The 26384-nt window shown below is 48.6% G+C and overlaps 1 protein-coding gene across 1 annotated transcript; it reads left to right on the top strand.

Moving 5' to 3' along the window:
* The first annotated feature begins 289 nt into the window (after positions 1 to 289).
* On the top strand, positions 290 to 24495 carry FRMPD1 (FERM and PDZ domain containing 1). Its single transcript, XM_075526663.1, has 16 exons — positions 290 to 476; positions 651 to 755; positions 1560 to 1717; positions 3728 to 3830; positions 4235 to 4280; positions 6795 to 6902; positions 11047 to 11142; positions 13592 to 13717; positions 14857 to 14976; positions 15286 to 15422; positions 16670 to 16796; positions 17195 to 17290; positions 18545 to 18727; positions 19164 to 19311; positions 20024 to 20839; positions 22125 to 24495. The coding sequence occupies exons 2-16, from the start codon at positions 655 to 657 to the stop codon at positions 24464 to 24466; spliced, it is 4707 nt and encodes a 1568-aa protein (XP_075382778.1). The 5' UTR covers positions 290 to 476; positions 651 to 654; the 3' UTR covers positions 24467 to 24495.
* Positions 24496 to 26384: the final 1889 nt, after the last annotated feature.

Genomic DNA, 26384 nt, shown 5'->3' with positions numbered 1-26384 from the left:
CTCAGCTTCTTGCTTTGTTACTGCTCTCTGTAGAATTTCTGTGGCTGTATTAATCTGAGAGGAAATTTGACACAGGGAGGGAATACACCAGCTCTCTGCCTCCCCAAGGCAGCCAGGAGTTGGCTGTAAACCTCACTGTCGTGCCCTGAAGCCTTCTGAGGCTGAAGGCTGTGTACTTGTCCCTGAAATAATGGTCAATGGAAGAAGCGTGTCTAGTTTGGATCAATGTACAGGTGGGTGTTACCAAACTTACCATTCAGAGATCCCAGACTAAAATAGAGAAGGGCTTTCCTATGACTAGGTATGGCAGCTTTCTCTTGTTGAGAAAACAGATCACTGGATCCAGAAACCATGGAAAAGGAATACAGAGGTTACTGGGTCATTCTCAGCCATGAGAAGCTAATGCACTATGACTGCCAACATGGACTAACCAAAAGCACCAGGCAGGGGAGACTGGATGGGCAGGAAGAATCATAGTAAGTGTTACAGATGTTAACATCCTCTGTTAAAGCACATGGTCTTCCCAAGGTGCCAATGGATCTCTTTATTACAAAAGAGTTGTGAATTGGTGTTGGTAACACTGAACAGTGTCTAGAAGATTTCCTCAATCTTTTATCATTCTGTTTTCCTATGGTTTCTGTCACTTTCAGGTAAATGGAAGATTTGGAGACTAACTTCATCCAGACACGCAAAGCATGTAGAATAGAGCAAATGGTAGCAAAATGGCTTCATCGCTCTCGGGATGGTGCATCCAGGTAAACATGTTTTTTTGTGAGAGGAATATCTGTTGATCACCTTTGATCAGAGACAGCACAAGCTTGTTCCCAACAAACAGGGGCAGTCACAGGTTGCAGATCTTACTCATTGTTTCAGCTGTTCTTGGGAAATATGCATACAGTAGTCCCTAGAAAAAACAGTGTTTTTAAGCATCCTCCTTGGTTTCCAGAGTTGTTCGTGCTTTCACCCATTCTGGTTTTGTGAGCCACATCTGCAGAAATACAATACTGCTCAATGCACAATGTGCTTTTCTTGAAGACGGGGTTGTGCTTCTCTTTGTGTCTTGCCATTGGGCCATGTTTTTAGGGCAAGACTGGGCTGCATTCACAAGGGATCCTGGCCCACAGCTGCTTTACTTTCCTAAGGTCTGTGAATCAAAATTAAGCTGGACTGGATGCTGGCAGAAGCAGAGCGCTGTAAATTCTCTCACTGCCTTGCTGGGTAAAGGTGTTGCTGTGATCTGTGGAGGTCAGGGCTTGGTGCGGGTTATACCTAGAGTTCTCCCTCCATGTGACCACTGGGCTGGGGTGGCTGAAAGAGTTGTGGTTACAACCAGCTGGTGCCACTGGTCTGATGTCTTCAGCTTTCTGTGGAGCCTGGGGGATCACTGCTGGCCTGCACAGCGCAGAGCCACCCGTGGGTACCCAGAGAAGTGCTGGCCTTGCTATGTACTGGTGCAGCCCACTGAAAGTGGAGGTGTCTGTATGTGTGTGGAGCTATGCCCCTTCGATAAAGTATCTTCTGACTATATCTTAATTAATCACTGGCTTCTTGTCTCACAGGGGCAGAGTGTCTGTGACAGACAGCACCAGTGATGGCAGCAGCCAGCCTGCCAGCCGTGTCAAACTTACTGTCACAGTATACAAAGATTTGGTCCTCCATCACTACGGCTTTGAGATTTGTCCAAACCTTCCTCTTACGATTGCATCTGTCACTGCAGGTAAGCACCGTTTCCTTCTCCCTACAATCACAGGTGTGAGAAGCCTGAACTGTCCCAGATGGCCTTAGTGATAAACTCCTGTCAGGTATTTATGAGTTCCTTAGGTACCTCTGGTTGGCATGTGATCCTTGAATACTGAGGGCAAAAGCCTGTGTGCCTGTGGTGTGCAGAGTGCTTGGAACATCTACCTGATTCTGGTGGCATGGAAGACATCTAAGCCAATGGCAGCTTCACTGCTAATCCTTCACCTGCACTCAGACATAGCTGACCTTCAGGAATGCAAAGAGCTGCTTCAAAGCAAAGTTCTCTCTGGTGTTTTATCTGAAATGCAAAGGAATAATTTCATCTAATCCTAGAGTTCTTACTCTGCAGTGGCCCCGGTGATCTGTTGTCAAAAATGGTCTCTGGGCTTACAGCCCTGTAACACAGAGAGGATCACCGCTAGTTACAGGCAGCCCAGGTGAACTTCTGCTTAAGTCAAGCAGATCAACCTTCCAGTTATAAAAGGGAGGGGTATAACTCTGCTTTTAAGGTGGCTTGGGGGTTTTGAATCTGTTTTTCATTTATTTTTTATTTTTTTAATGGGTACTCAAAAATGCCTGCTTTTTAGCTGTCGGTGTGAGTGTGACAGCCAGAGGAAGACTATACCCGAGCCGGGTAGGCAGGTGTTGTGGGGAGGGTGGCTGGAAGACTGGCCTGAGGTCTGCCTCTGGCTGCCCATGTGGGCTGTGGCATACCCCATCTGCCTGGGGGAACAGCCTGTCCAAGTGCTCGTGCTTGCAGGATATTTAGCATAAAGGCACTACCGTATGGTCTCTGTCCTTTCACAGTGCTTTTGGGGGAAATTTTCTCTTTATGCTCCTTTCCATGTGAAACATAGCTAAATTAGCTGAGAGTCTTGGGGTCTAAGAAGTGGGGAAGGAGGTTTTCTGTTACACTTTTCTTTTTTCCTAATCAGAAAGAATCAACATTTTACTAAAACTGAGGCACAAAGAACCCTGTCCTTTTAAGTCCTGTCCTTTGCTGTAGGAGCCCACAGCTAAAAGTCCTGTGTTTAATTCCAAATGATTGTCTTTGTGTATTGCCTTTCATGTATGCTACCTGACGCTGGGGTGGTGGGTGCTAGGTGGGTTCATGGGCAAACCTACCTGGCAGAGAAATTCAATAGCGTGCCTCAGCCAGCAGGCTGGCCGTGGTGGAGGTGGGGGCTGCATTCACGCTCCTCCTTCTCAGACCAGAGGTCCACCTGCTCTTTAGCCCCTTGGATCCTGTGGCTGCTACTGTCCTGGAAAGCAAAGCTCAGAAACCATCTTTCTCTCTTGTTGTGGATCCTCCCAGCAGACAGCGTCATTAAGGAGACCTCCTCCATGTTCTCCCAAGTTGCAGAAGGGAGTCACCGTGCTGGAAATCCAGCCCACATCTCCTAGGGACTGCTGCAGCACCTTGGTCTGGATGGTGGCATGCCAGGAGTGCTGAGCCCTGGCCTGTGCGCCGTATGTGGTCAGCCACTGGGATGTAACCACCAGGGTCAGGCCAAGGTGCAGACCCCACAGAGAGGGAGCACTGTGCTGCGGCAGCTGCCCAGGCCCCCAGAGGCCTCTGCGGGCCCAGGGCTTGCAGGCGGATGAAGGGCAAGGCAGTGCTGCTACTCCCAGTCCTCCTGTGGTTCCTGAGAGCCTGTAAGCCCTGCTCCTGCACCCCTGGCAGGCGGTGCCTGAGGACTGTGTGGTGGGCTGTGACAAGATGCGCAAGAGTGATTTTCTGTGGTGCAGGCACAGCTTGTGGGGCCAGAGGACAGCCTGGGTGAGGCAGCATGGACACAGGCAGTGGTACACCAGCTGGCATCAGGGCCCAATGTCCTTTGGCCCCTTTTTATTTTGCCATCCAGAGGCAGTTGCTGAGGCAAGTGGGTGCCAGGTGGGAAGAGGAGCTTGCAAGTGAGCGTCCCTGGTGGGAGGAGGTCTGCCGGTGCGGCGCTGTCATGACTAACCATGTGCCGGTTGCCTGCAGGGAGCACTGCCGAAGGGAAGCTGCAGCCGGGTGACCAGATCCTCTTGATAAACTCTACTGCGGTGGATGACCTGTCGGTTGAACGAGCAGCTGACATCATCAGGTGTGGTCCCGCATGACCCGCGGGAATGAGGTGGCAGAGGGCTGAGAGGAGAGGTGCAGGGACTGGGTCTCATCAAGGGTTGCAAAGGTGCACGGCTGTGTGGGGCCAGCCCCCCCGTGGAGGAGGACCTCGCCGCCTCCCGGGGGTGCTGGGCTCAGTGGGGGCCTGCCCCACAGGGACGAGTCAGCCCTGCGGCTGAAGGGCACAACAGCCCAGGACAGAGGGGTTCCCCCACTTCCCTGTACCGTGGCAGAATTTGGTGGGCTGCGCCCTGCCTGGCTGAGCACCTTCCCTCGCGGGGGGAGTGGAGGGGCCAAAGGCCTCACTGGAGCCATCTGCTGCGACACTGGGGAGGAAGGCGCAGGCAGCTACTGACCCTGGCTGACTGCATGTCTCTGTTACAGGGAGGCTGGTGACGAGCTCCTCCTAACCATCCTGCGCTGCACGTTGGTAAATGGCCTTTCTTCAGCATTCTCGGCACTCCCAGCAGCACTGCTCCAGATGGCCATGGCCGGCAGTGTGGTCCACAGGGAAGGTGGGGTGGCTGGGCTGGCATGCAGGACGCAGGGGACCGACTGAAGCCATGGGGGAGCTGCGAGGGTCCTGTGCTTTCACGCATGCCCTTTAAGGAGCTTTTGGGGAGAATGAGTGGTAACTCCTCACAGCTCCCCTGGCTGCAGGGCCAGGGTGGCTTGCAGAGCCTGTCACATGGAGAGGCTTGCTGAGCGGTTTGAGCCCATGCTCCCTGGAGCTGGAGGCTCCATCAGGAGCTATGAGGGCCCAACGGGCTCTGCAGGGGCCAGGAGGCCACAATGACTGGGATGCCGGCAGGTGTCCTCAGCAAGCTGTGGCCAGCCCACCGAGAACTGCCTGGAGTGCTCCCTACACGCTGGGGCTGTCTGGGCCATGGGGACCCCCTGGACATGAAAGGCAGGTGCCAAGGCTGCAGGCCCAGCATGCGCCCTAGGTGCTCCTTGGAAGCTCTTGAGGTTTTCCTTTCTGGAAAAATTTATCCCTTTTTCTCCAGGCTCTGTCTGGTTAAGGACTGGGACCGGGGTGTGGATCATACTTTGGGAATAGAAGCAAAGTTTTAGTACGAAACTTTGGTGCTGATAGCCCATTCCTGTAGCATAAAATTCCCCAGAAAGCATGTACTGCTGACATGATGTGTTTATCCATCTGGATTTCAATGTGTGTAAAAGCTGAGCTGCAAAGCAAGGACAAAATTGGGTTTGTGTGCTTTTTGGCTTCTTGTGATGTATGAAAGTGGCCTGAGGGGGATTTCACCCCTGCCCCACCCTGGAAAGCATTTTGGGAGCGTTTTTCGTTTGTTTGGAGGTTTTTTAATTTTGATTTATTCTTAGAAACAAGAATGATGATTCCTTCAGAAGAGTTACTAGAGCTCTCAGGCTTATGGTCATGAGGTTTTTTGGCTATTCAGTAAAGGTACATTACAGAGAAAATATCTTAAATATATTTTTCCTGCCCAGAGTTTCCCAGGTGTTGGCATTCAACGGATGTGCATAAAGCCAAAGTAACCAGAAAAACCTTAAGCAAACCCACTGAACAGTGGCTTCCCTCTTTTGTTAATCTGATCTCCCTTGCCTTGTACATTGGCTGTCAGTCTCACCAGTGTTTGATCTGGCTCTGGAGATCAAGGAGAAAATGAGAGTTAGTTATGCAAGACCTGAATGCCTGCCAAAAAGGGGAAAATGCAATGGCTTTTCAGAGAGTAAAAGGATTTGGAAAACCCTTCATGGGATTTGGAACACCCTTCACAGGCCTTCATACATTGTTGAGAAGCAAATGGGGCACGAACCCATTTTTGTTTTTTCCTTTGCAGGTCACTTTAAGGACACCTCCAAATACAGCCAAGGCTGATCTTGGGTTTGGGGTTGGCTCTTGCCCCACTCTGAAGGCAGCTGTGCTTAGAGCTGAGAGGTAACGCCTCCCATTGACGGATACCAGACCCTCTGCTGGGGCTGCTCTGGCCACACTAGAAGGGATGTGGGAGGCCTTGGCCCTCCTCTGGGCAGCTGCGCGGCATGATGCTCTGTACAGCCCGGCAGAATCTGGAAGGGCCTGCTGGTCGGGCACAGAGACTCCTGCCTGCCTCCCTTCCTCCGTCCTTGCCAAATGGCCTTGGGGCAAGATGGGGCTGTGGCAGGTTGGGAGGCACCTGCGCCTCTGGCAAGAGTGTAGAAATTGCTCTCCCTCGAAGTTGTCTGGGAGAATACTGAGGGATACTGCCTCTGTTCTTCTTAGGGAATATCGTGCTTTACAAGAGCAGGACATTTGGGCACGAGAATTCAGTGGTTCCTAGGCTCATGTGGTGTCTTGTGGGCAGGCCCCTGTTATGGTGAAAGCATGGTTATGTGACAACAGTGCAATGAAGTCAAGTTGGCTTTTTAGCCTTGGGCAGTTTTCTTAAACATTTGCAATATGAGAGTATGCTCTAGAGACCCCAGCTGAGCTGGGAACTGCTGCATACATGGCTGTGTTCTTGTGATACACTGACAGGTGGTTTTGTCTATCACTGCAAGGTACTCTGCATGTGTTGGTTTAGGATACTGTGTAGCCCTACTGCAAGCCAGCTGTTGGTAGATTAACAGTCGTTCTGCAGGATCCTGGCTTCACTGGAGTTGTTGGGGAGGTGCCTAAACAGTAACTGGTTAACATGCAGTGAAATTAGGAGTGTATACAGCACGAGTTGCACGTGTGTCCACTTGTTGGACAGCTGGGTTTGGGTTCAGAAGGCAGCAACCACCCAGATAGGTCAAAAAGGCCTGTAGCAAGCCTGGAGGTTGAGAGACTCCTAACAACATCTGTTCCTCTAAGTGCAAGGCAGTGTGGTGTGAGCAGCTTCAGCATGGGCTATGATCGCACCCCTGCCTGTACTGTCGGCCTCTGCCTCCCGTACATAACTGCAACAGACTGAGCTGCCAAGTGCTATTATTTTTTCAGGGCGGGCCTAAGTCGTCATTTCTTACTGCAGAGAAGAGGGCAAGGCTAAAAACAAACCCTGTGAAAGTACGGTTTGCAGAGGAAGTGCTGGTGAATGGACACACACAGGTCAGTGGGGCATGGCTGCAGCTGGGCGCCGTGGGCACTGCATGCTGGGAGGAAATGGGTCACTCCTGTGGACAGATGCTGGGCTGGGTTAATGTGGCCAGGACCTACAGAGTGACTGCACCCTCACTGTACTGGTCTGCCCTAAATACGCATACAGGCATCTGGTCCCAACTTCTTTCCTAGGCTCACTCATGATCAGGGGGAAGCACTGCCATCTCCAGAGTTTTATCTTTGATTTGCTTACTTAGACTAATGGAAAATACCTGCATGTACTACTTTTGTCCTTTTACCATCAGGTAAACTTTAAAAGAGCATTACACAGCTGTGGGATGTAGTAGTCATCTCTTGAGGTCCTAATGTCTCCATAGTAAACCTAGGCTGAAGTTTGGGCATGACAGATCCTAACCTTGAAGATGAAAGGTGAATAGTACTGTCCATGCGAGGTTTATTTGCTGCCAAAATAGCTGGGGTATTTCTTCCTGGCCTTCAGTAGTGTTCAGGTAGCATTGTGTTCAGAGAGTTTGGTACTGGTGACTTTGCTTTGCTGTTAAATTTGACATATGTTCTCTAACTGATAGGGTGACAGCTGCTTGTGTTTCATATACTTGCAGAGGGTTTCCACAGAGCATTCCCACCTGCCTCCATAAAAGACCATCTGTAAGCGAAGCCAATCTGTTCTTATGTGAAACAAGATCATGGCTCACTGGAGGAATGCTGCAAATTTATCACAGGGTTTCTAGCACTGAGAACAAATGAGCTGGGTAGATATGGGTCTGCCTGTAATAGAAAAGGACAAGCAGTGAGAACACTTGTAGCTTCCCTGAAGTGAGGACAGCTCTTAAATGTTTCCTTTTCCTTTCTGTGTAACTTAACTAAGCTCACTGTGGTTGGGATGGACTGGGGTCCGTTGGGAGTCTTTAACTCTGTTGAGTTTTCCTTTTTCCCTTTGAAATGAAAAATTTCAGTGGTCAAAACCCCTCCACTCTTGTCCCCTATTCATTAGTGCTGTTCAGTTGTCCAGGTCTGACCAAATCTTGCTTCCTTGCACTTTGCAGTGATGATGAACCAGCCACTAGGCCCTTTTCTTCTTCTCTTCCAGGCTGTCTCTTGTTTCCCATCTCTGGTGGTAGAGAACTTTCCTGACCCAGCTCAGGCAGAGCCTTCCCTGTGGCAGGCGTTTCCTCTTCTCCCCCTGCATGAGGGCAGAGCTACAGCCAGAGGTGCCGTGGACGTCACCAGCCTATTAGACAGGCATAATGTGAATGCTTTGGCAACTGTCCCTGACTCCAGGCACGTTGGGACTCCTTCTCCTTCTCTGGCCTCCTCTCCAGAGCAGGAGAGGGTCAGGTGTGACTCCTGACATGGTTGCCAGTAAGTCTGTCTAGACTCTGGGATCCTTTCTTTCCTGCCAAGTTGTTGCCAGATGTGCTGGAGCTGCTGCAAGGCTCGTCTCTGCTCTACCAAGGGCTGTGTTCACATCCCTCAGATCTTAATGACAGGTCTGTCTGGGATTCTGCCTGAGCATTACGGCAGCTGGGCCACCCTTCCTGACACAGAAGACAGGTACTGGACCCCTAATGTGGTTGGGAGACATGACACGCAGGCCACAGAGCTCACAAGGCAGGGAAGAGGAAGATGTGCTCTGGAAGTGGTCCCAGGCAGAGATGACTGAGAGGCCTTGGGCAAGGCTGGTCGTGGGATACAGCCAGACCTGAAAATGCCAGCAATGTCCCCTTTTTCTTATAGCTGAAGGTTCACTAGTATCTGCTTGGGAGCTTCCATGGAGCTGTTTCAGCCAGAGGTTGGGCACTGGTGTTGCAGCGCATGGAGGTCTCAGATCTGTGCCATTCACTTACTGATTGCAAGGTAGGTCTTGAGAGGTCTGAAGAGGGCACTTCCAGAGGGGACGCTGTACTCTGCGCTTCCTACAAAGCCTCTATCAGTATTCTGCTAAGCTAAGTTAATCATACATTTGCAAGTGCAGAGTAGGTACACAATCAATATATAGTTTGCCATTCATTTAATGAGAACATAAAGGTAAGAGAAATTCATTCGAGGGGACCAGTTGGGGTCCCACTGGTGTTAGCTTCCCTTTTCACCAGTTGGATATGGACCTTGTTTTGAACAGTAAAATATTAGCACAAAGGAAGAGTAGATAAACTTGATGCATATTTATGACTTCTTTCTGGAAAAGCACTATTCACCATAGACAGCAGCTACTCTGCTTGAGTGTTTTAGAACTGCTCTTCTTTCAGTGGACTGATGTATTAAGACAGCCAAAATGAGTATTATGGCCCTGAAAAACTGCAAAGCCTCCTGTTTCAGTAAACATACTACTCTTGCCATCTTAATGGAGCATAGCTAAATCATCTTTGTGGCAACTGGAAGGAACCCAGAGGCTGCCTTCTGCAGTTGAAACCTGAAACTCCAGTCTGGCAACATAAATTGTTAATAAGCCTCAATGCTATCCAGCCTCTGTTTTCTATTGCAAACTTACTATGTATTTCCATATAACTGAATGATATGCAAGAGACGGGTCCCTCAGGATCATCAGGTCAGCATCAGTCAGTGTATTATTAGAAACTGTGGGCCTAGCTGTACCATGAAGTAAATCAGCCTTGCACTGGACAAAACAGGAGGGGTACAGCTGCTTAAGCCATAGCAGAAGCTTCCACAATTAATTCATGGTAGTCTATTAGGGCTGCACAAAAGGAGAGAAATCCCATCTGGGTGTTCTGGCCAGCTAATTGGATCTGACCAGGAGGGTGGTGATACTTAATTTGTATATGAATTTCTGTAGAGATTTCAAGTTCTGCTGTGTGCTGGCTGTACAAGGCCCCATTCATATGATAACCTCCAGCTGCAGGAGCTACCGGAGAAAATGTGCACTTGGTGTAAACCAGCATTACTTTTCTGAAATTCATGGAGGACCCAAAGCCTGTGACATATGTGATGTGTTCGTGCTGCTTAGCAGGAAGGAGTTAGAGCTTCAGGAATAGTGGCAATGTTCACTCTTTTTTCTCAGTGATGACTGTAGGCAGCTTGAACCCCACAAAACAGGGAGGGGAGGAACAAGGAACAAGATTCAGAAGTTTTTTATGTTTGTTCTGGTAGTACTTCCAGGGTATACGGGCTCTCTACCAAGAGGGACTGAGGTTGTGAGATTTATAAGGTGCTGTACAGCAAATGAAATGTAGGAGAGATCATCTTAGAAATGCCATTCTCAACCTTGAGACTGTCATGACAAGTAGATAAACTCTTTAAGATTGGAGGAACGTGCTGGTCCAAGAACATAAGAAAGGTATGCTGAATGGGAAGTCCAAGGCTGGAGGAGTAAACCACCTCAGCACTGAACAACAAGAAGAATAAGGCTGAAAACAAGAATGAAGGGGCAAATGAGCTCTACTAAAGGAGTAAGGTGGAAGGCTGAAGGTGCAAGCTCTAGACAGCCCCAGAAGGACAGAGGCCAAGTTGGCAGACCCTTCTCAGAGCACCCAGTAGAAGTGCTGTTGCTATGGGAGTCATTGCCTTGTCTAATGCATTTGAGACCTATCTCAAGAAACTCTGGTGACATCATCTCCTGTTTGGGAAGCCCCAGAGTCACAGATCTTAGGGGAATGCTCAATAAAAGTACCACTGCACGTTTAGCTGAATCCTACAGCCTTCCTGTGGTGTGCATTCATTGTAGCATGGAGGGTTTGGGTAGCTCTTGAGTTGAAGTCATGGCTGCTGCCAGTGGGAAAGTGGCAGTGTGGGGGTTAGTGCTGCCTGGTGCCCGGTAATGGGAAGATGTCTTTTCTGGCAGACATCGCTGCTTTTCTGGTAATGAGCAGGGAGGATGGCTCTCAGCTTTCCGTGTCTGCCAGATCTTCCTATGCCATGTGGGAACTGAACAGTGGGCATATCTGGGCCATGTGCAGCTATTGCACTGGTTGGAGTTTTATGGCAAAGGCATTTGTTATGCTCTCTTTCCCTTGTTCCATGCCAGAAGCATAATCAGGGAATAAAGCTTGGTGCCAGAGAAGAAGATTGCAAAAGCAGAGAAAGATTTTCGTTTATGCCAGGATGTGCTGTGTCAGGCAGAGCAGCCTGGTGCCTGGAGGCTTAACGTCCAAGGATTAGTGCTGTTGCTTTTGTTCGGCAGGGGAATACTCTTCTTTGTATGCCCAACGTTCTCAAAGTATACTTGGAAAATGGACAGACGAAGGCTTTCAGGTTTGAGACAAGCACTACTGTGAAGGTAATGACCCTTGGTTGTCTGTCTTTGTTCCCACCTCCTGAATTCAATCCAATAGCAAAGGTGCATGCAGTGGAACTTGCAAGCTCTTGGTTGTCTTGGCCAGGTAGTGGAAGCAGTATTGCCAGCTGATGCTGAGCATGCTGGATTTTCCATGCCCTTCCTGCAGAGGAGGCATTGCTTTCGTTCACCTCTGTTTTCTTCTCAGCGACCGATTTTCACAGAACTTGCAGGAACTTGGCTATGAGACCACTACAGCTTTGTGAAGTGTGGCTGAAGTTGGGCAAGAGGACAGGTTGGTGGGGGACTGGCAAATCAGCAGCTGTCCACACAAACATTGCTTTCCTTGGAAACCACATGGCAGAATACAGGGGAGGTTGTTTAATATAGCAGTGGCAATGTGTATCCCTGAGAGGGGGAACAAGTCTCCTGGCTTGGGACCTGGACAGTAGAGTCCAGGTTTGGATATCATGTGAACTCGGCAAGTGCAATTGTGCCAGTTGTTACTTAAAGTGCTTGTCCGTGTTCCAGCCTCATTTCTGCACTGGTGAAAATGTTTCCCTGTGGAGGCATAAAAACTGATTAACCCCTTGAGATGGAAAAGCAGTACCACCTCCCTCGGGTTTTGCTTGGGGGCATTATAGACAAGTTACCATCATCCTCTTCAAAATACAAGGTGCTGCTCTTCAGAGCCATTAATCTAGCACTTTCCATAATTGCTGTGTTTAGACGTAGGCCTACAAACTTTAAGTTTTTCTAGCCTGATCTTTAGAGTTGCTCAGTGTTTATATTGGAGTTAATAAGATTTGCCTGTGCACAGTGATTGGAGGCCATAATTTCTTTAAAGGATATATGATGTGCTGCAGCAGTACAGTTACTGTGAAAAAGATGCATGATGGACAGACATTCTGGAGTTACTAGGCTGAAAGACTATTAAGTAGAAAAGCAAGGAGATTTTATTTATAATGCACTGAAAAGTTTCCTCAAAAAGGAGGAGTTTATTGTCTGTTTCATCCAAACTTCACATAACTGTTGTGGTCTCTCATGCAAGTAAATCTCTGCAAGTCTTGTGACTTGCAAGGCAGAGAAAAAGAAAATAATGAAATAAAGCAAGGAAGTAGAAAGGAAATGGGAGATGAGTTGTAAAGAGAGATTTGAATGCCCACCTACAAGAGATTAATTTCTGAAAGATGGATTAGCTCTTCATGTTTGGCTTGAGTTGCTCACCTCTGATCTGGAACAAATTTTTCCCTACTGGAGTTGAGTGCAACCCTCACCTTACAGAAACACTCAAATGGGTAAAATGCTTCCTAAGTTAGGTGTTTTCAAAAGTTCCTCTGCTGTTTGAGAGATCCTTGCTTAAAACTGAGATGAGTCAAACATTTTTGCTTACCTCAAGAGGCTTGAGTGAGTCAAAGGAGTTCTCTTTCAATTTGTACTCAGTCAAGCCTTATGTAATGTTTTCTGTTTGCAGAAAATAAACCTAGTTATTTCCATGACACTTAGATATTCCAACAGAATTCTCCATACAACTGAAATGCCAGTTTCAGTCAGGTTTGGTAAGATTTTTACAATTATACTCTCAAATTCTTGTTTATTGATGAGCGGAAGTATTTTTCACCAGTTCTTTGTAGTTTCTTCAAAAAGAGTTGTAGAGTTCTAGAAAGGTAGAATGGTTAACAGCAAACATTTGGATCAGGTGTGACAGAAAGTGCTCAACACCACCAAACAGAACAGTGTAAAGCAAAAACTTTCAGCATGAAGCAGCCCCGGACGTGCAACTCTAGGAAATGTATTTTGATGCCTGTTACACCTTGAAGTTTGCATCTTACTGCACTCTTACCACAGCAAGCTGCAGTTTCCCTACCTTGTCCTCCTGAGCTACTGAAATGTGTTGTCCTCCCTTTATTTGTGCTTCCTGTGCTTCCCCTGCATTTCCCTTGACTCCCTTCCTTACCAGCCATCTGGAATTAGTGGGCATGGGTGGCTCTGACTGCCGTCCTGCTGACTGCCTGGCTGGCATATTCTTTCATTGCTCAGACATCTGGCTGGGCTAGCACAACAGCTAACTGCCAAGCTTGTGGTTGGTGTCCCAAAGAAGTTGCCATCTCCCATACCTCCACTTCTGATGAACTTGCAGGCTTTCTCTAACCTCGAGACCTCTGTGGTTTGTCTAGGTCAATGTGTTCAGAAGCTGTCAGCAAAGAGGGAAAGGCAGTACATATAGGCACTGGTTTCCTGTGAAACAGCACTAAAAATTTCACTCTGTGTTGCAGCACCAAGCATGTTCTTGGCTGCAGAGAATTTTCTGTCTGGCCACTGCCATTTCAGTGCTGTCCCACATGGCTGCCAGCAGTGGGCTAGAATCATCCACATTCATTCGGTGTGCTAGCAGTGCTCAGCAACTGTGTCTTAAATTCTGTTTGACCATCTCTGTGCCTTCCCTTCCCAGGACATTGTTCTCACCTTGAAGGAGAAGCTCTCCATCCGGAGCATTGCGCACTTTGCCCTCGCTCTGGAGGAGCAGTACAATGTGGCAAAGATCCACCTGCTGCATGAGGCAGAGCTCATCGAGCAGGTGAGGAGAGCCCCTTGCATGCCCCCGCAGCCATGCTGGAGGGAGGCACCAGTACAAATGAATTGTGGCCAGCGAGGTGCAGAGAGAGCTCAGCTCTGCAAGAGGGAGTGAGCTTGGCCGCATCTCCAGAGGTGCTGTCCTCTTCTCTCTGCCTGTTGCATGTGTTACCACTTCATTAACCAGAGCCCCTGGAGAAATGGCGCTTTCAGAAGTGTCTCACTCTGTTTAGAGAGCCCACAGAGCAATACCCATGGGCTGGTATTGCTTGGACCGTGTAGAGCAATCAGGGATGAGCATGCTTTGTGCCATCTGTCAGATAAACCCATCTACAGAGGACTATTTGAGACAATGTTAAAATAGCTGCTTACCCAGCTATTTACAGTTCCCTAGGTAGTCAGAGAGTTAACCCAGCCAGCTGCCACTTTGATTAAATTCTAAATCAAAAGTTTGTGTCCTGCAAACATGAGGTTAGCTCTGTTAGTAATTCTGTCGCTCTGCTAGTAATTCTGGGCTAATCTAATTTGTGAGAATGTGCCTACTTGGGAGTCTCATCTCCATGCTGTTGACTTTGTCGGTTGGTGCTCCACTGTGGAGCAGAGAGGTTCAGTAGCTAACACTGTCCAACCACTGAGCACACGTGCCTGAGAATTTCTGCTTTGTTTCAGCTGGTGAGCGTGTATGGGATTTGCCCAGAATAAAATATGCTAATGTATAACCCAGGGGTCTTAACCTTGTATTGACATTATGATGATGATCCAAGTGTCTGTTTAGGGCTGCTGTATCTTATGACTGAACTTAAAAGCAGAGAAGCTTGCCCCTTCCCCTGTCATTATCATACGGCCTTGAAGCCTCTGTCCTGGTTATACTGCAAGTGTATGAGATCAATGGATGTTTAATGAGGTTTTGCTGTCAAAGGACTTCCAAGAAGCAAAAACCAGAAAAAGAGTCAAAGATAAAATTACAAACACTAGCAATGTCTCCTTGTATTTGCTAAGGACAATGGCTAATCTGCAGCCATTCTACATGCCAGTAGCTTTAAATGATTTCTGTAAGTTCATACAAGCCAGAGGCTTACCATGCATTTATGAAGGGAAGGGCTACAGCAGTAATTGTGGCATGATGCTGTTTGTCTGTTGCAGGTGGTCCAAAAAAGAGAATCTCATGACTACCGGTGCCTCTTCAGAGTTTGCTTTGTCCCAAAGGATCCCTTAGACCTCCTGCAGGAAGACCCAATTGCCTTCGAATATCTCTACCTGCAGGTGAAATTGAGGCATTCCATGCTTCAGGATCTCTTCTCACTCAATTCTCATTTCTGCTTTAAACTAAAGCATACTTCAGGCCAGTTCAGTTACATGAATGTGAAATGCATAGCACTTAAGAACAGAGCATTTGGATTCAACTTGCCTTAAATTCTTGAATCAACTTATATGCTTGGCTTCTTAACAGAATGAGATTGAAATGAGCTGGGTGGTTACCTTTATTTGACGCACGGTAGTCATATCAGAGGTCTTATCCTGACTTCTTCTTGAGCTCCTGCCATCATGCTAACTCAGCTCTATTTGTTCCAGAGCTGCAGCGATGTGCTTCAGGAAAGATTTGCTGTGGAAATGAAATGCAGTGTGGCGTTACGTCTGGCTGCTCTGCACATACAGGAGAGGATCTATGCTTGTGCTCATCCACAGAAAATATCCTTGAAATACATTGAGTAAGTTCCCAATTTTCTGTGTTATGTTGTGACTAAGCCTGGCAAAAGCAGGAGCCAACTAAAAGTGGCATCAGCTCTATGTTTGCCCAGTGTTTAGCTCTGGATAGAAGACTGTCTCTGACCCAAAGAGACTGCAGTCTCTTAGTTGTGCCAGTCATTTTACGGCAAGGTGGCTTCATGAGCCTCCCTGTCTTTAACCTGCTGAGCTACTTGAATAATAAACACAGTATAACATCTGGGCATGTCCCTAAGCAGAGGCAGGTTCTGATCTGTAGTTTTAGAGCAGGGACATGAAATTGCAAATCTCTCACATAGTTATGGTTACCCAGGCTGCTCCTGCCAGTATACTACGATTTGCATGCTGTAGTTGAGAGAGAGGATAATCATCAACTTTGCACAGCCAGTACTTTACATCTCTTCATCCACCAGAACTATATCAGCAATATCTAATTTCAGTATAAGTGATAGGTCCTGTGAAGTAATGGGATCTGAAAAAAAATACCAAAAAATGCTTTCACAAGTAGTAGGTGTCCTGTGCTGCATGTCAGTGCTGTTAGACCACACTTGCCCTAAAGAGCAACCCTGCTTTAAGAACTTGTGATGGGCCAATCATTAAATAACAGACATTTGTGTGGTAACTGCACCATTGAGCCTCTGCCACCATGCAAGCACCACTGATTCCTTGCATACAGCCAGACATACCCAACCATGTGTAATTAGTGGAGAGTGAGAAGCAACTACAGACAACTGCAGCATTCTTAGTTCCTAGATATTTAATGCTTGGGCTGAATAAACTCTTCAGCAGAACAGATGGCCCACATTTTTGGGTCTAGGGAACTGGAGATGTTAAAATGTAATAATCTTGTAACCAAAGTAAAGTGAATGTAAGGACAGAATCTTCATCCTCTGGGTGGCAAGGACAGATTGGGATCATTATGCTGACTAAGCTGGTAGATTGTCTCCTGTATAACCATGTAAAAACAGGCATTCTGCATGAAAGCACGTGTTCCTCCAACCCCATCTCCTGACTCATTAGCAGATGCACATAGAAGTAAATTTGAGTGAGGCAGTCATGTTGCATGAGCCATCCAGACATGTTACAGCACCCTAAGGCTCAGTGCTTCCTGGACTGGCGTGGTGCCTTTGCCATTCTCTGCCGTTGGCCAACTGGCCTTCTGCACATTCCTGTGTTGCTGGGAGACAGCACAGCTGGGACCCTCTTTGCTCCCTTCCCGTCTTTCTGGCAGGAGGGACTGGGGAATCGAAAATTTCATCTCACCAACTTTGCTTCGAAACATGAGAGGGAAGGATATCAAGAAAGCCATCAGCTACCACATGAAGCGGAACCAGGTGTTACTGGACCCTCGGCAGAAGGTAGTATGCATCCCCTGGGTTCAAGGTGCCTCCCAGGATGGCAGCAGCATCTCTCAGGGCCAAAGAGACAATGTCTTTCCGCTGTAGATCTCCTCTCTATGAGGCCACTTGGGGCTTTTCTCCTTCCTTTTACTTTTCTAACTTCCTCTGCTGCGCACACACCATAATTTCCCTGCACAGTGTGTTCTGTTGCAATTTGCTTGTGGGGTTGCCAGATGGCAAATGTGGTAATGTGAGATGGTCCTGTACAGATCTATTGCCTATCCAGACCAAGCTAGATGTGTTGATCAAATACTAAGTCCTGTATGAAGAGAACATCTTCTAGCCTACAGGCTACCTGTCAAAGCTTATTCATCCGTCATGTTTCTAAACAGTATTTTTTCTCTTGCAAAATAAAGCATATGCTCTCAGCAGTCCAAGTGCGCCTGAGCTACCTGCAAATACTGGGAGACCTGAAGATGTACAATGGGAAGATCTTTAATGCCACCCTGATGGTATGAGTGCTGTTTATTTATGTAATTGGGTTTTTGCATACTGTCTTACTGCCTTGCTTTGTGCATCTCTTATGGCAGTGTACTTGGACAATAACTGCAAAGATAGGGCACAAGAAGCAGTTTTAACCCTTTTTCTTCACTAGTGGGTAAGATCATATCTTAACCAAAGCAAACCCTAGCTAAAGCAGAAATGTTTAAATATTTTTCTAAATTGATTGTTGATGTGAGACTAGCAACCTCTTACTGAGTCTCCTTCCCTGTCTTTGCTTTGATGCTCGTAGAAAATGTAACATTAGCTCTGGTGATGCTGTTTCAGCCAGCTCCAGTCATACCACTTTTCCCTGTCCTGGGACATCATGATAAGTATTAGTAAGACACTTTGCTAAGGTAACTCAGCATAGTTACATTGAAGTGAATAACATACCAGCCTACACAATAATTAATCATATTTTTTCTAATTGAAAGTTGTGACTCTTGCTCTTTAGACGAGCTCTATTTAGATTTTGTATGTTGTAAAGTACTTAAGAGAACTGGGGGGGTTTCACAACCTCTTGAAAAGATATTGGCCACGCTTAAACCTTACTGTAAAAAAAACCACTGCTCTTTTCACAAGAGGTTTCTTGGGGGTTATTTTTGCCTGTCCTTACTTGGATCTGTACTGAACTGTGGACCACAAGCTGTTTTGTACAGAGAGCTGAGCAGTGTAGGTAGGTCTGTACCAGAGGAGGACCTTACTGATGGGTTGAAGTAATGCCTAGGTTTACACTTGTGTGCAGATTGAAATATTTCTGCCACATTATATGGGCATTAATTCATTTTTTTAAGTGTCTGATCCTAACAGAAAGTGTTGACATTTCTTCCAAAACCAAAAATGCCTTCCTGAAGTTTCTAGCCAGCTCAAGTAGGTCTCGCTAGGTCCATCTGGTGCAGCCTGCCAGTGGACATTTCTGATAGCAGCCTGCTGCTGACCAGCTCTTTGGATGTGCTAATGGCTGGTGCATCTCTGGGGCCACCTCCCTTGGGGGCACAGGGGAACTGGTGGTCCTCAAGCCAGAGAAGAGAATGGCTGGGAGCAGGTGATCTGACAGCCTGTAAGTAATGAGGGGCTCCCTTTGCAGCTGGTTACAGCCCAGTTGTGGAGTCCAGTGTTAAAAGATACCACACAAGATTGGGTGGCTGAGGAGTCCCTGCCCAGCACAGGTGAATGGGTTCCTGCTCAGATTTTGGCTACAGATTTAACCTCTCCCCCTACAGCTACAGGACAGAGAATCGTATGTTGCCTTGCTGGTGGGTGCGAAGTATGGGGTGAGCCAGATTATCAATAATAAGCTCAACATCATAACAAGTCTGGCAGAGTTTGCAAACATCAGCAGGGTGGAGCTTTCAGAGGAGTCTGAAAAAGTGAGCACGGTGAAAATCTACCTGCAGGATCTGAAGGTAAGTGGCGCTTTCATGATAGCCAGCGTGTGGCTGTGTCAGGGCCAGAGAACAAGGGGGGACTCATTCACACCATCTATTCTTTTCAAAATCTGACATGTAGCTGATGGTGTCATCAGTACAAAAATCTTAGAACAGACTCAGAGGGGAAAGCTCGTAGGAAGAATACAAAATGACTGAAGAAAAGTGATTCTTCCTGCTGTCCTCCATCAGTGAGACATATCAAAGAAACAAAATGTAAGAAAAACAATTTATCTTTTGTCTCTGTGCCTCATGCAAAAACAGAGTGTTCTGCAATGATGGCAATATGGGAGAGAAGGAATGTCTTTTCAGTGTGCAGCATGTTCCTGCAGATTGTGGTACAAGCAATATTTGTCTATTCTAACATTTTTTACTGTTTTCTACCCCCCCCCCCCCCCCCCCCAAAAAAAAAAAGCTGCTGACTCTGCTGCTGGAATCAAACAGTGCAAAAGATCTTGTCTGCCTCATCATTGGCTATTACAGACTGTTCGTGGATGCAAATGTCTCCATATTTACCTGGGGAGAGAAAAAACGGCAACTGCACCGTGTCTCAGCTGAAGAAGGTTTAAAAAAAGACCAGCCATTTTTTCGCCAAAGGATGGGGGGAGAAAGTGGGTGGATCCTCCACCATTAGAAGTGTTTTTCCCTCCTGGGAATAGCATCATGCTAGAACAGTAGCCCAGGGGTGTGCAGTGGCATCTGCAAAGTATTAAGACTGTCAGCCTTGGTGCGGGCAGTGCCAGGTTTCCATCAACCCCAGACATGTTGGGCAGGGGAAGAGCAGCAGTAATTGTCAGCTTTTCCCAAGAAGTGAAGGCTGAGTGAGTGCCTGTCATCAAAATGGCAAACCTGTCACTGAGCACTTGTGCTCTTTTACCAAACTCCTGAACAACTTCCCCTCTGCTGGCATACCTCAACCAGGAGAGAGAGGATCTGTTTGCCATGCTGTCCTGTCCCTTGTCAGGGTAACTCCAGCCTCATAGCGGGTACAGACTGAGGCTTTAGGCAACGAGTTAGCTGGCTGCTGTTCTGCAGCTCCCTCTGGTACTGCTCTGCAGTATAACCAGCCAAAGCAGGTAGGATGGACCAAGCCTCCACTGATAGATTATGGCCCTGCAGGTCAGATTACACCTTCACCTTGTTTGCTGTTGAGCAGGTGGGGGCAGAGCACTCTGGGCTCTGAGTCCCTTCTGTGCAGACAAGTTCATAACCTTTGTCTGGCTGTTCCTCCTTGCCACCGCAAAGGACAGGCTGATAGATGTTTTTAAATCCCAGGGTACGAATCTCGAACCTGCAGCGACTCTGAAGACTCCTGGGAGCTGGATTCCTCCTCAGAGCATTGCTTGGACACTCCTATAGCATACAGCAGTGCCCATCCTGTGTGCAACGAGGAGGAGCTGGGAGAGCTCCACAGCCTGGAGGAGGACAGCACAAAGCCCCAAGCTGGAGGGAGTGACCAATGCAATGGGGGTGACAATGCAACGGACAGCACATCCGAGGCTTCAGATTCAGCCAACACTGAGAGCCGAGGGTTTAAGACAAGTGGCTCCAGTGACTCTATGGATGCACTGGAGGAAGATGAGTTGGAAGCTTGCTCTTCCTCCAGGCCGGAGTTCTTCCACTTCTACACACCAACAGTGCAGGAGATGAGCAGCTCAGACAAGAGCTTCTTTCCCATTCATGCTGCAGGAGGCTCAAGCAGGGCAGAAACCAGAGACTACTTCTGTTTCTTGCAGGTACCTCATGCAGAGGAGCCTGGGTGTGAAGACAGCCCCTCTGAGCAGAGAGGGGAGGACACTGGTGCGTCTGTGCTAGAGACCAAGCTGTCTGAGAGAAACACTATGGGCTATTACAGCCTGTGCTACAGCATATCCCCTGCAGGCAGTGTGGAGAGGAGCAACATCAGCTGCAGCCCTCAAAGAAATCCTTGGAAAGATGGATCTGCTCAGGAAGAGGCACCATGTGGAGCAGAGCGGACAGCACAGGCGAGTGACCTCATTTTGGAACCGCCCCCAGGCTTTGGTGACACCAGCTCTGAGGAGGAGTTCTATGATGCTGCAGACAGGCTCAGCCCTCCGGATGCCCTGGCAGGTAAACCCTCACCTACTCGCTACAGGTGACCTTCCTTCCGCGCCCCTGGGCTAGGGTGTTGCCTGTTTCCCATGTCAGTCTTCCTGGAGGGATCATCTTTCAGCTCTTCATAGTTTTCCCAAGATTTTTGAAGGACTTTTGAACACCCATTCTCCATAAGCCACTCTTCAGCAGAAATACAGTGGATGTGCACACAGGGGTCAGAGCTGCAACTTTGCAGGGAGATTTGTCATCACATCCAAGCATTGGATCCCAGAAAAAGTCAGTTTTCAAATGAGTTCGGCATTCTGGAAAGTCCCCAGGTTTCTGCAGGAATTCCAGAATACTGATGTATGGCTCTGCCTGATCCTGAAGCCAATACGCTGCATGAGTAAGTTCTGCACATCCCTGTATGTAGGCTGAATCTTCAGTGACGAAGAGAGTGACGAGTCCCAGAAACAGAACACAGGAAAGATGTGTGTTTCCTTGCACTGACAGGGAGCTTTATGGCAAATATTCTCACTGTTAGGCAGTACCTTCAGTCTGCTGTCTTCCTTCAAGCTGAGGAGAACTAAAAGCTGTAAAACATTGTTCCATGTACCCCCAAGATAAAAAAATAATTTTTGGGTCAGGGGCACGTTATGTAACTGGGTCAAGGAGTCCTGTGGCTGAGCAGCTCCCTGATAGTTGTATTTTCTCAGAAAGGAGAGGATTCTTGTTTCTGAAATAATCAGCTCTTTCAACATTAACTGAAATTCTTAAGAATTTGTTTTGTGTAGTTAGAACAATTTTGGCTCTTGCATTCATGCACGGTAACAATACCATGTTCAGGCACAAAATTGTATTCTCTGGAAATTTTTATCATCTACATATCCAGGCTGGAAATTTCTGATAATGTTTCTATTCAATGTTAATAAATCTACAGCTATAGGCAGTGCTCTCTGTAGCTGCTGCTAATATCATCAAATTTAACTTGAGAATTATAGCTATGCCTGCAGTCAGATCAAGTGACTCCAGTCAACACGGCGAGAGACTATCCAGCGCCCTTCGTCAGTAATCCTGGACTTCAGTCTTTGTAGCCGCAGGCTTAGGCTCTATTTTTCTTGACGTAGCTGATTCGAAGTAGGTGCTTGATCATAACATAAGAGACAGTTTCCTTTGGCACTTGGGAGCCAGGCTTTGCTGCCAAACATTTATGTCTGCAATTGCAGGACCTGTGTTAAGAGCTTTTTGGCCCACTGCATAGATGCATGGATATTCTGTTGCCTGGGGCTATTTCCTGACTTGCCTGTTTTTTTCTTGCCAGCAGGCTACAATATAACATCCTGGGAGGGTACAGACAACTCCTCCTGCATCCTAAAGAAACCAAGGTGTTACAGCTTGGGGGAAAACCTGATAACAAGGCAGACAGCAAGGGATAAACACAGAAAGGAGAAAGAGCTGACATATGCCAAGAGCCTGAGGAAGAGGAGATCTTTCCTGAAAACCGATTATACCTCACAGGTCACTTTCCCCTTGGCTTTGCCAGGCTCTCTGCAGAGCTGCTGCTCTTGGCCACCCCCCCACACACTCTTTGTTCAGCCCCCCACTCCACCCTCCTCAGAGAACATCAAGAAGGATGCAGAGCTGGGACTTCCTGCTGCCACCCAGGCCCAGAGAGACACTGCTAGCAGAAGCCCATCGTCTGACCTGATGGAAATGGAGCCTGACACCATGGAAATAAAATCAGTGACTGACTCAGTGGTTTCTTCCATTTCAGCTGTTCGCCTGCAGGGTGACCAGCACAGGGAGGAGAGCGGAGGCATTGCCATACATGTGGACAGTGGCCTCCAACCTACACATGCTGTACATCCACCTTTCCTGTCCCTGGAGGAAGCTGTGCCCCTTCCTGGGGGACAAAGCAGAGCTGCCCAGGGACGTTCCTCCATGAAGACAAATACGGGGTGGCTGAGTGAGGAGAGCTATGTGGCCACCAGAGGCTGGCTGGCCCAAGTGGCACTAGAGGAGATGGGTGAGGCGATGGCAGCCCAGCAGAAGGCTGGCGATGTACCCCCATTCCGGGGTCAAGAGATGACCTGCCCTGCTAGTGAACACACACTGCTGCCATCAGCTCATGGCCCCAGCACGGCCTCTCCCCATGAGGTGGCCCAGGACCAGGAACTGCTCCCCACTGCTGTGAGGCAAGGAGTGTGGGAGGAGCCTGTCCTGGCTCCCTGTGAAGAAAAAAAATCTAAGCGTGACAGCTGTGCTGAAAACAGCAGTGACAGTGCCTTGTCACAGGCAAAAAGCAGACAAGTGATAAACAAGGAGGCCTTACGGAAAGTGCACAATAAAAATCACATGGGTTTTCCAGATGCAGCCCAGCTCTTAACAGATTGCATCAGCACTTCAGGGGTTATAACTCGCCTCTCCTGGCTCTCATTTGGGGTGAGGACAGACCTCGCATCACCCAGCCCATCTCAGGAAAGGGTAGATATCCCACTAGAGCTTTTGGCTTCTCAGAAGACCAGTGAGTGCCCAGGGGCTGATGCTGTCACAAGGGAGATGCAGACAACCCCAGCTGGACCACCCTTTGAGAAAGAGTTGGTAAGGAGCCAGGGGTTGGATGAAGGAGAGCCCAGGAAAGACGCAGGAAATGTGTCTCACAAACAGCCACGGCCTGTTCAGACTCCTCTTCCCAGCGAACAGGCTAGTGTGGTGGGGAAGGTCTCTCCTCTGACTCCATGTCTAGGGCTTTCCATCTCCTCAGGCCCAATTCCCTTGGGCTCGTTGGGGAAAAGAGCAGGAGACCATGGGGCTTCAAAACACTCCTTCCTCTGCTTTAACCACAAGAAGCAGACCCCTTCTGACCCCATCATGACCAGGTCCTTGGGCTTTTCCACAGTGAAGAAGACATCTCCACCACAGCTTGGGATGGACAAGTGCAGCTGTCAGCTGTCCTATATCAGCTGTTTCCACAGGCCTGATGACCATGGGGAACACGAAACCACAATCCCCATGTGCAGTGTGTTTCTGAGGCCCCTCACCACTCCACCATCCAGAAGCTGCAGTCTTCCTGGGACCCCTGTAGGCACTTACCCAGTCTCCATTGCTAGAGACGTGGCATGGTGGGACCCTCATGTCCAAGCCCTCAGCCAGCTGAAGGACCAAGCACAGATGAGCCCTGCAGATTTCTCCTGCTTCCTAGCGTACACCACAGAGCTTCAGGAGATTGTGGGAAAGCTCTCCAGGAACCAAGCAACCCACCTGCAAGATCAATGTGCAGAGCAGGGTGCTGAGAGAAAGGGTGCCCTTGGCTTAGCCTCCCGGGACCTACTGTCCAGTTGCCAGGAGCTCCTGAAAACAGAGCAGCCCCTCAAAGAGCTGCAGGGTGTACTGAGGGTGACATTTGACCACCTGGTTCAGCTGGCAGTGGCCTGCTTCCAGGTGACGCACTGCCAGCTGTGCAGGCAGAGGCAGCAGGAGCTTGGGGCTGCACTTGTGGATGTGGTGAGCACCTACCACCAGCTTGTGCAGGCTGTTCACCAGCAGCTTTGCAGGCAAGGCTGCCCGGATCTGGGTGCCAAGCTCCTTGCCCAGCAACACACAGCCCTTACAGCTGCCATGTTTTGTCTCCTGCAGCAGTTCAGGGTACCGCCATTGTTGTGACGGGGCTGTTTGGTGGCACACAGATGCACTGGGTGGAGAAGGGCCCAGCCATGTTCCCTCTGTTCACTACCAGGCTCTCCCCCACAGGATGAGAATGGTCACAGAAGGACGTGTCCACAGGTGTCCGCTTAGCTCCACCAAGAGCTGCCCTGTCCAAGGGATGGTCATGGGGCAGGGCATACTGTCCTCCAGCCTAGCTTTGTGTAATTCTGCATACACAATCAGTATGTAAGATGCAAACTCCTAGAGTACTTCAGTGGCTTATGTATCTTGCCTGGGGCTTGTCCCTCACCTCCCAAAGGCCTTGCAGGTGGCCAGTCTGCAAGTGTTGTCTTAGCCTTCTTCTGTTGCCTGTGGAGAAAGACAGGAGCCTTTCAGCTCCTTTCCTCCCGCTTCTTACTCTCCAGGCAGACTAGAAAATAGAGTGACACCAAATCCCACCCTGGCCCAACATGAAGGAACCCAGGCTGCTTTGTCCTCCTTCTGTGACTGAGGGTGTGGCTGGACTTGTAATGGAAACCTCTTTGGGAACAAAGCTATGCTATATTTAACTGCTTTTCCTTGCAAAGGCTGAAGAGAGGGTTGCCCCAGGCGAGGGAGTCAACACCATATCCTGATCTTCTGATATGGTTTCTGTGTGTCAGCCAGGTCTTCTATTTCCATTTGCTGATGCTTGAGAAAGTCCCCGCTTAACCCCCCCATGCTACTTACGGATCCACGTCTTCCAGAAGAAATGAATAAGCCTTGAGACTGAAATGCCACCTTCACAGCTGTAGAGATGACCCATTATGCTGGCCTCCCTACGCAAGGGCAAGCCCCTTCTCCCAACCTCATCAGTAGCTCTTTTGTCATGTGTGGTATATCCCTAGGTAGGTATGAGCTATTTGTCCTTAAAGGTCATCTAGCTGTGCGTCCTTAGTGAATCAGCACTTTAGTACTGGAGGCATAACCTCAGCACCCTCTGATGACAAGAGCAGAGGCACATCCCTGATTGCTGGTGTCTAACTTAGGGGCTTGTTTGGGAGCAGCTGGCTTTCTCTGGGAGATGCCTGCAGCAGGTGTGCTGCACAATGAGCTATCACTGCAGCAGGTCAGTTGCTGCAGCCAAGCGTGCTCAGGATGGATGGCTCTGCACCAGGCAGCAGAGGAGCATGGGCAGGCCACAAGAGGTGGCCAGCTTTGCCTGTGCACACCACATCTCCCCAAGCTCCAGGGCAGCATGGGGACAGAATTGTCCTGTGGCTGTGTAACATCTGACAGAGGCCACCCCTACTTTTTGCTCATTCTTTAATGCTTCCAGAGCAAATAAAGGGCAAGTTCTTGCAGCTGAACCCTGGTATGGAAGAGGATGGAAGCTGGCACAGAAGGGAGTGCTGCAGCACCCCTAAGAGACCTCCCTAACCAGGCAGACGCTAACAGGCAGGTAAGCAAACACACACAGGAATTTGGCAACCTTTAGCAGCCCTACACCAAATCTGCAGGTGCTGCTCTCACAGCATGCCTGCAGGCAGCAAGCTAGCTAACCAAGGGCAGTCTGCTTTCCTGGCTGCACAGGGTGGCCAAAGTACCTTCAGCCACTGGGGAGGGTAGCACTGCCAGGTGGTTTGGGTTAGTGTATGCTGCTGCCTAGCAAACTAGGGCTCAATTAGAAAGTTAAAGTCTCTTACACTGAAGCCCAAGTGCAGACCTCTAACTACACACCAACAGCTGATGAGCAGGGAGATGTTAAGAGTAACAACTGGAAGAGCCCATGGGACACCAAAAGAGCCCATAGGGCACAGCAAAGCAACAGGCACTGGCAAACACAAATTCAGCCTGTGTGGGGAGCAACACCCTGTGTCCACCAACAGCTGCTCTTGCAGCAGGCCCTGCTGGCAGTGTCACAGGCACTGAATTCCAGGTGTTGTAAAAGACTCTT

Source organism: Mycteria americana, chromosome Z (assembly GCF_035582795.1).
Source record: "Mycteria americana isolate JAX WOST 10 ecotype Jacksonville Zoo and Gardens chromosome Z, USCA_MyAme_1.0, whole genome shotgun sequence".
Taxonomy (NCBI): domain Eukaryota; kingdom Metazoa; phylum Chordata; class Aves; order Ciconiiformes; family Ciconiidae; genus Mycteria; species Mycteria americana.
Note: the sequence above shows the minus strand (reverse complement) of the source record. Positions and strands in the feature narration are given on the sequence as shown.

Bases quoted from the DNA above. Each gene is read 5' to 3' on its own strand.
- FRMPD1 (XM_075526663.1), top strand. From the start codon at position 655: ATGGAAGATTTGGAGACTAACTTCATCCAGACACGCAAAGCATGTAGA. The intron at 11,143-13,591 runs GTAATGACCCTT...TTCCCTTCCCAG, and splicing joins AGACAAGCACTACTGTGAAG to GACATTGTTCTCACCTTGAA. The intron at 14,977-15,285 runs GTGAAATTGAGG...TATTTGTTCCAG, and splicing joins TCGAATATCTCTACCTGCAG to AGCTGCAGCGATGTGCTTCA.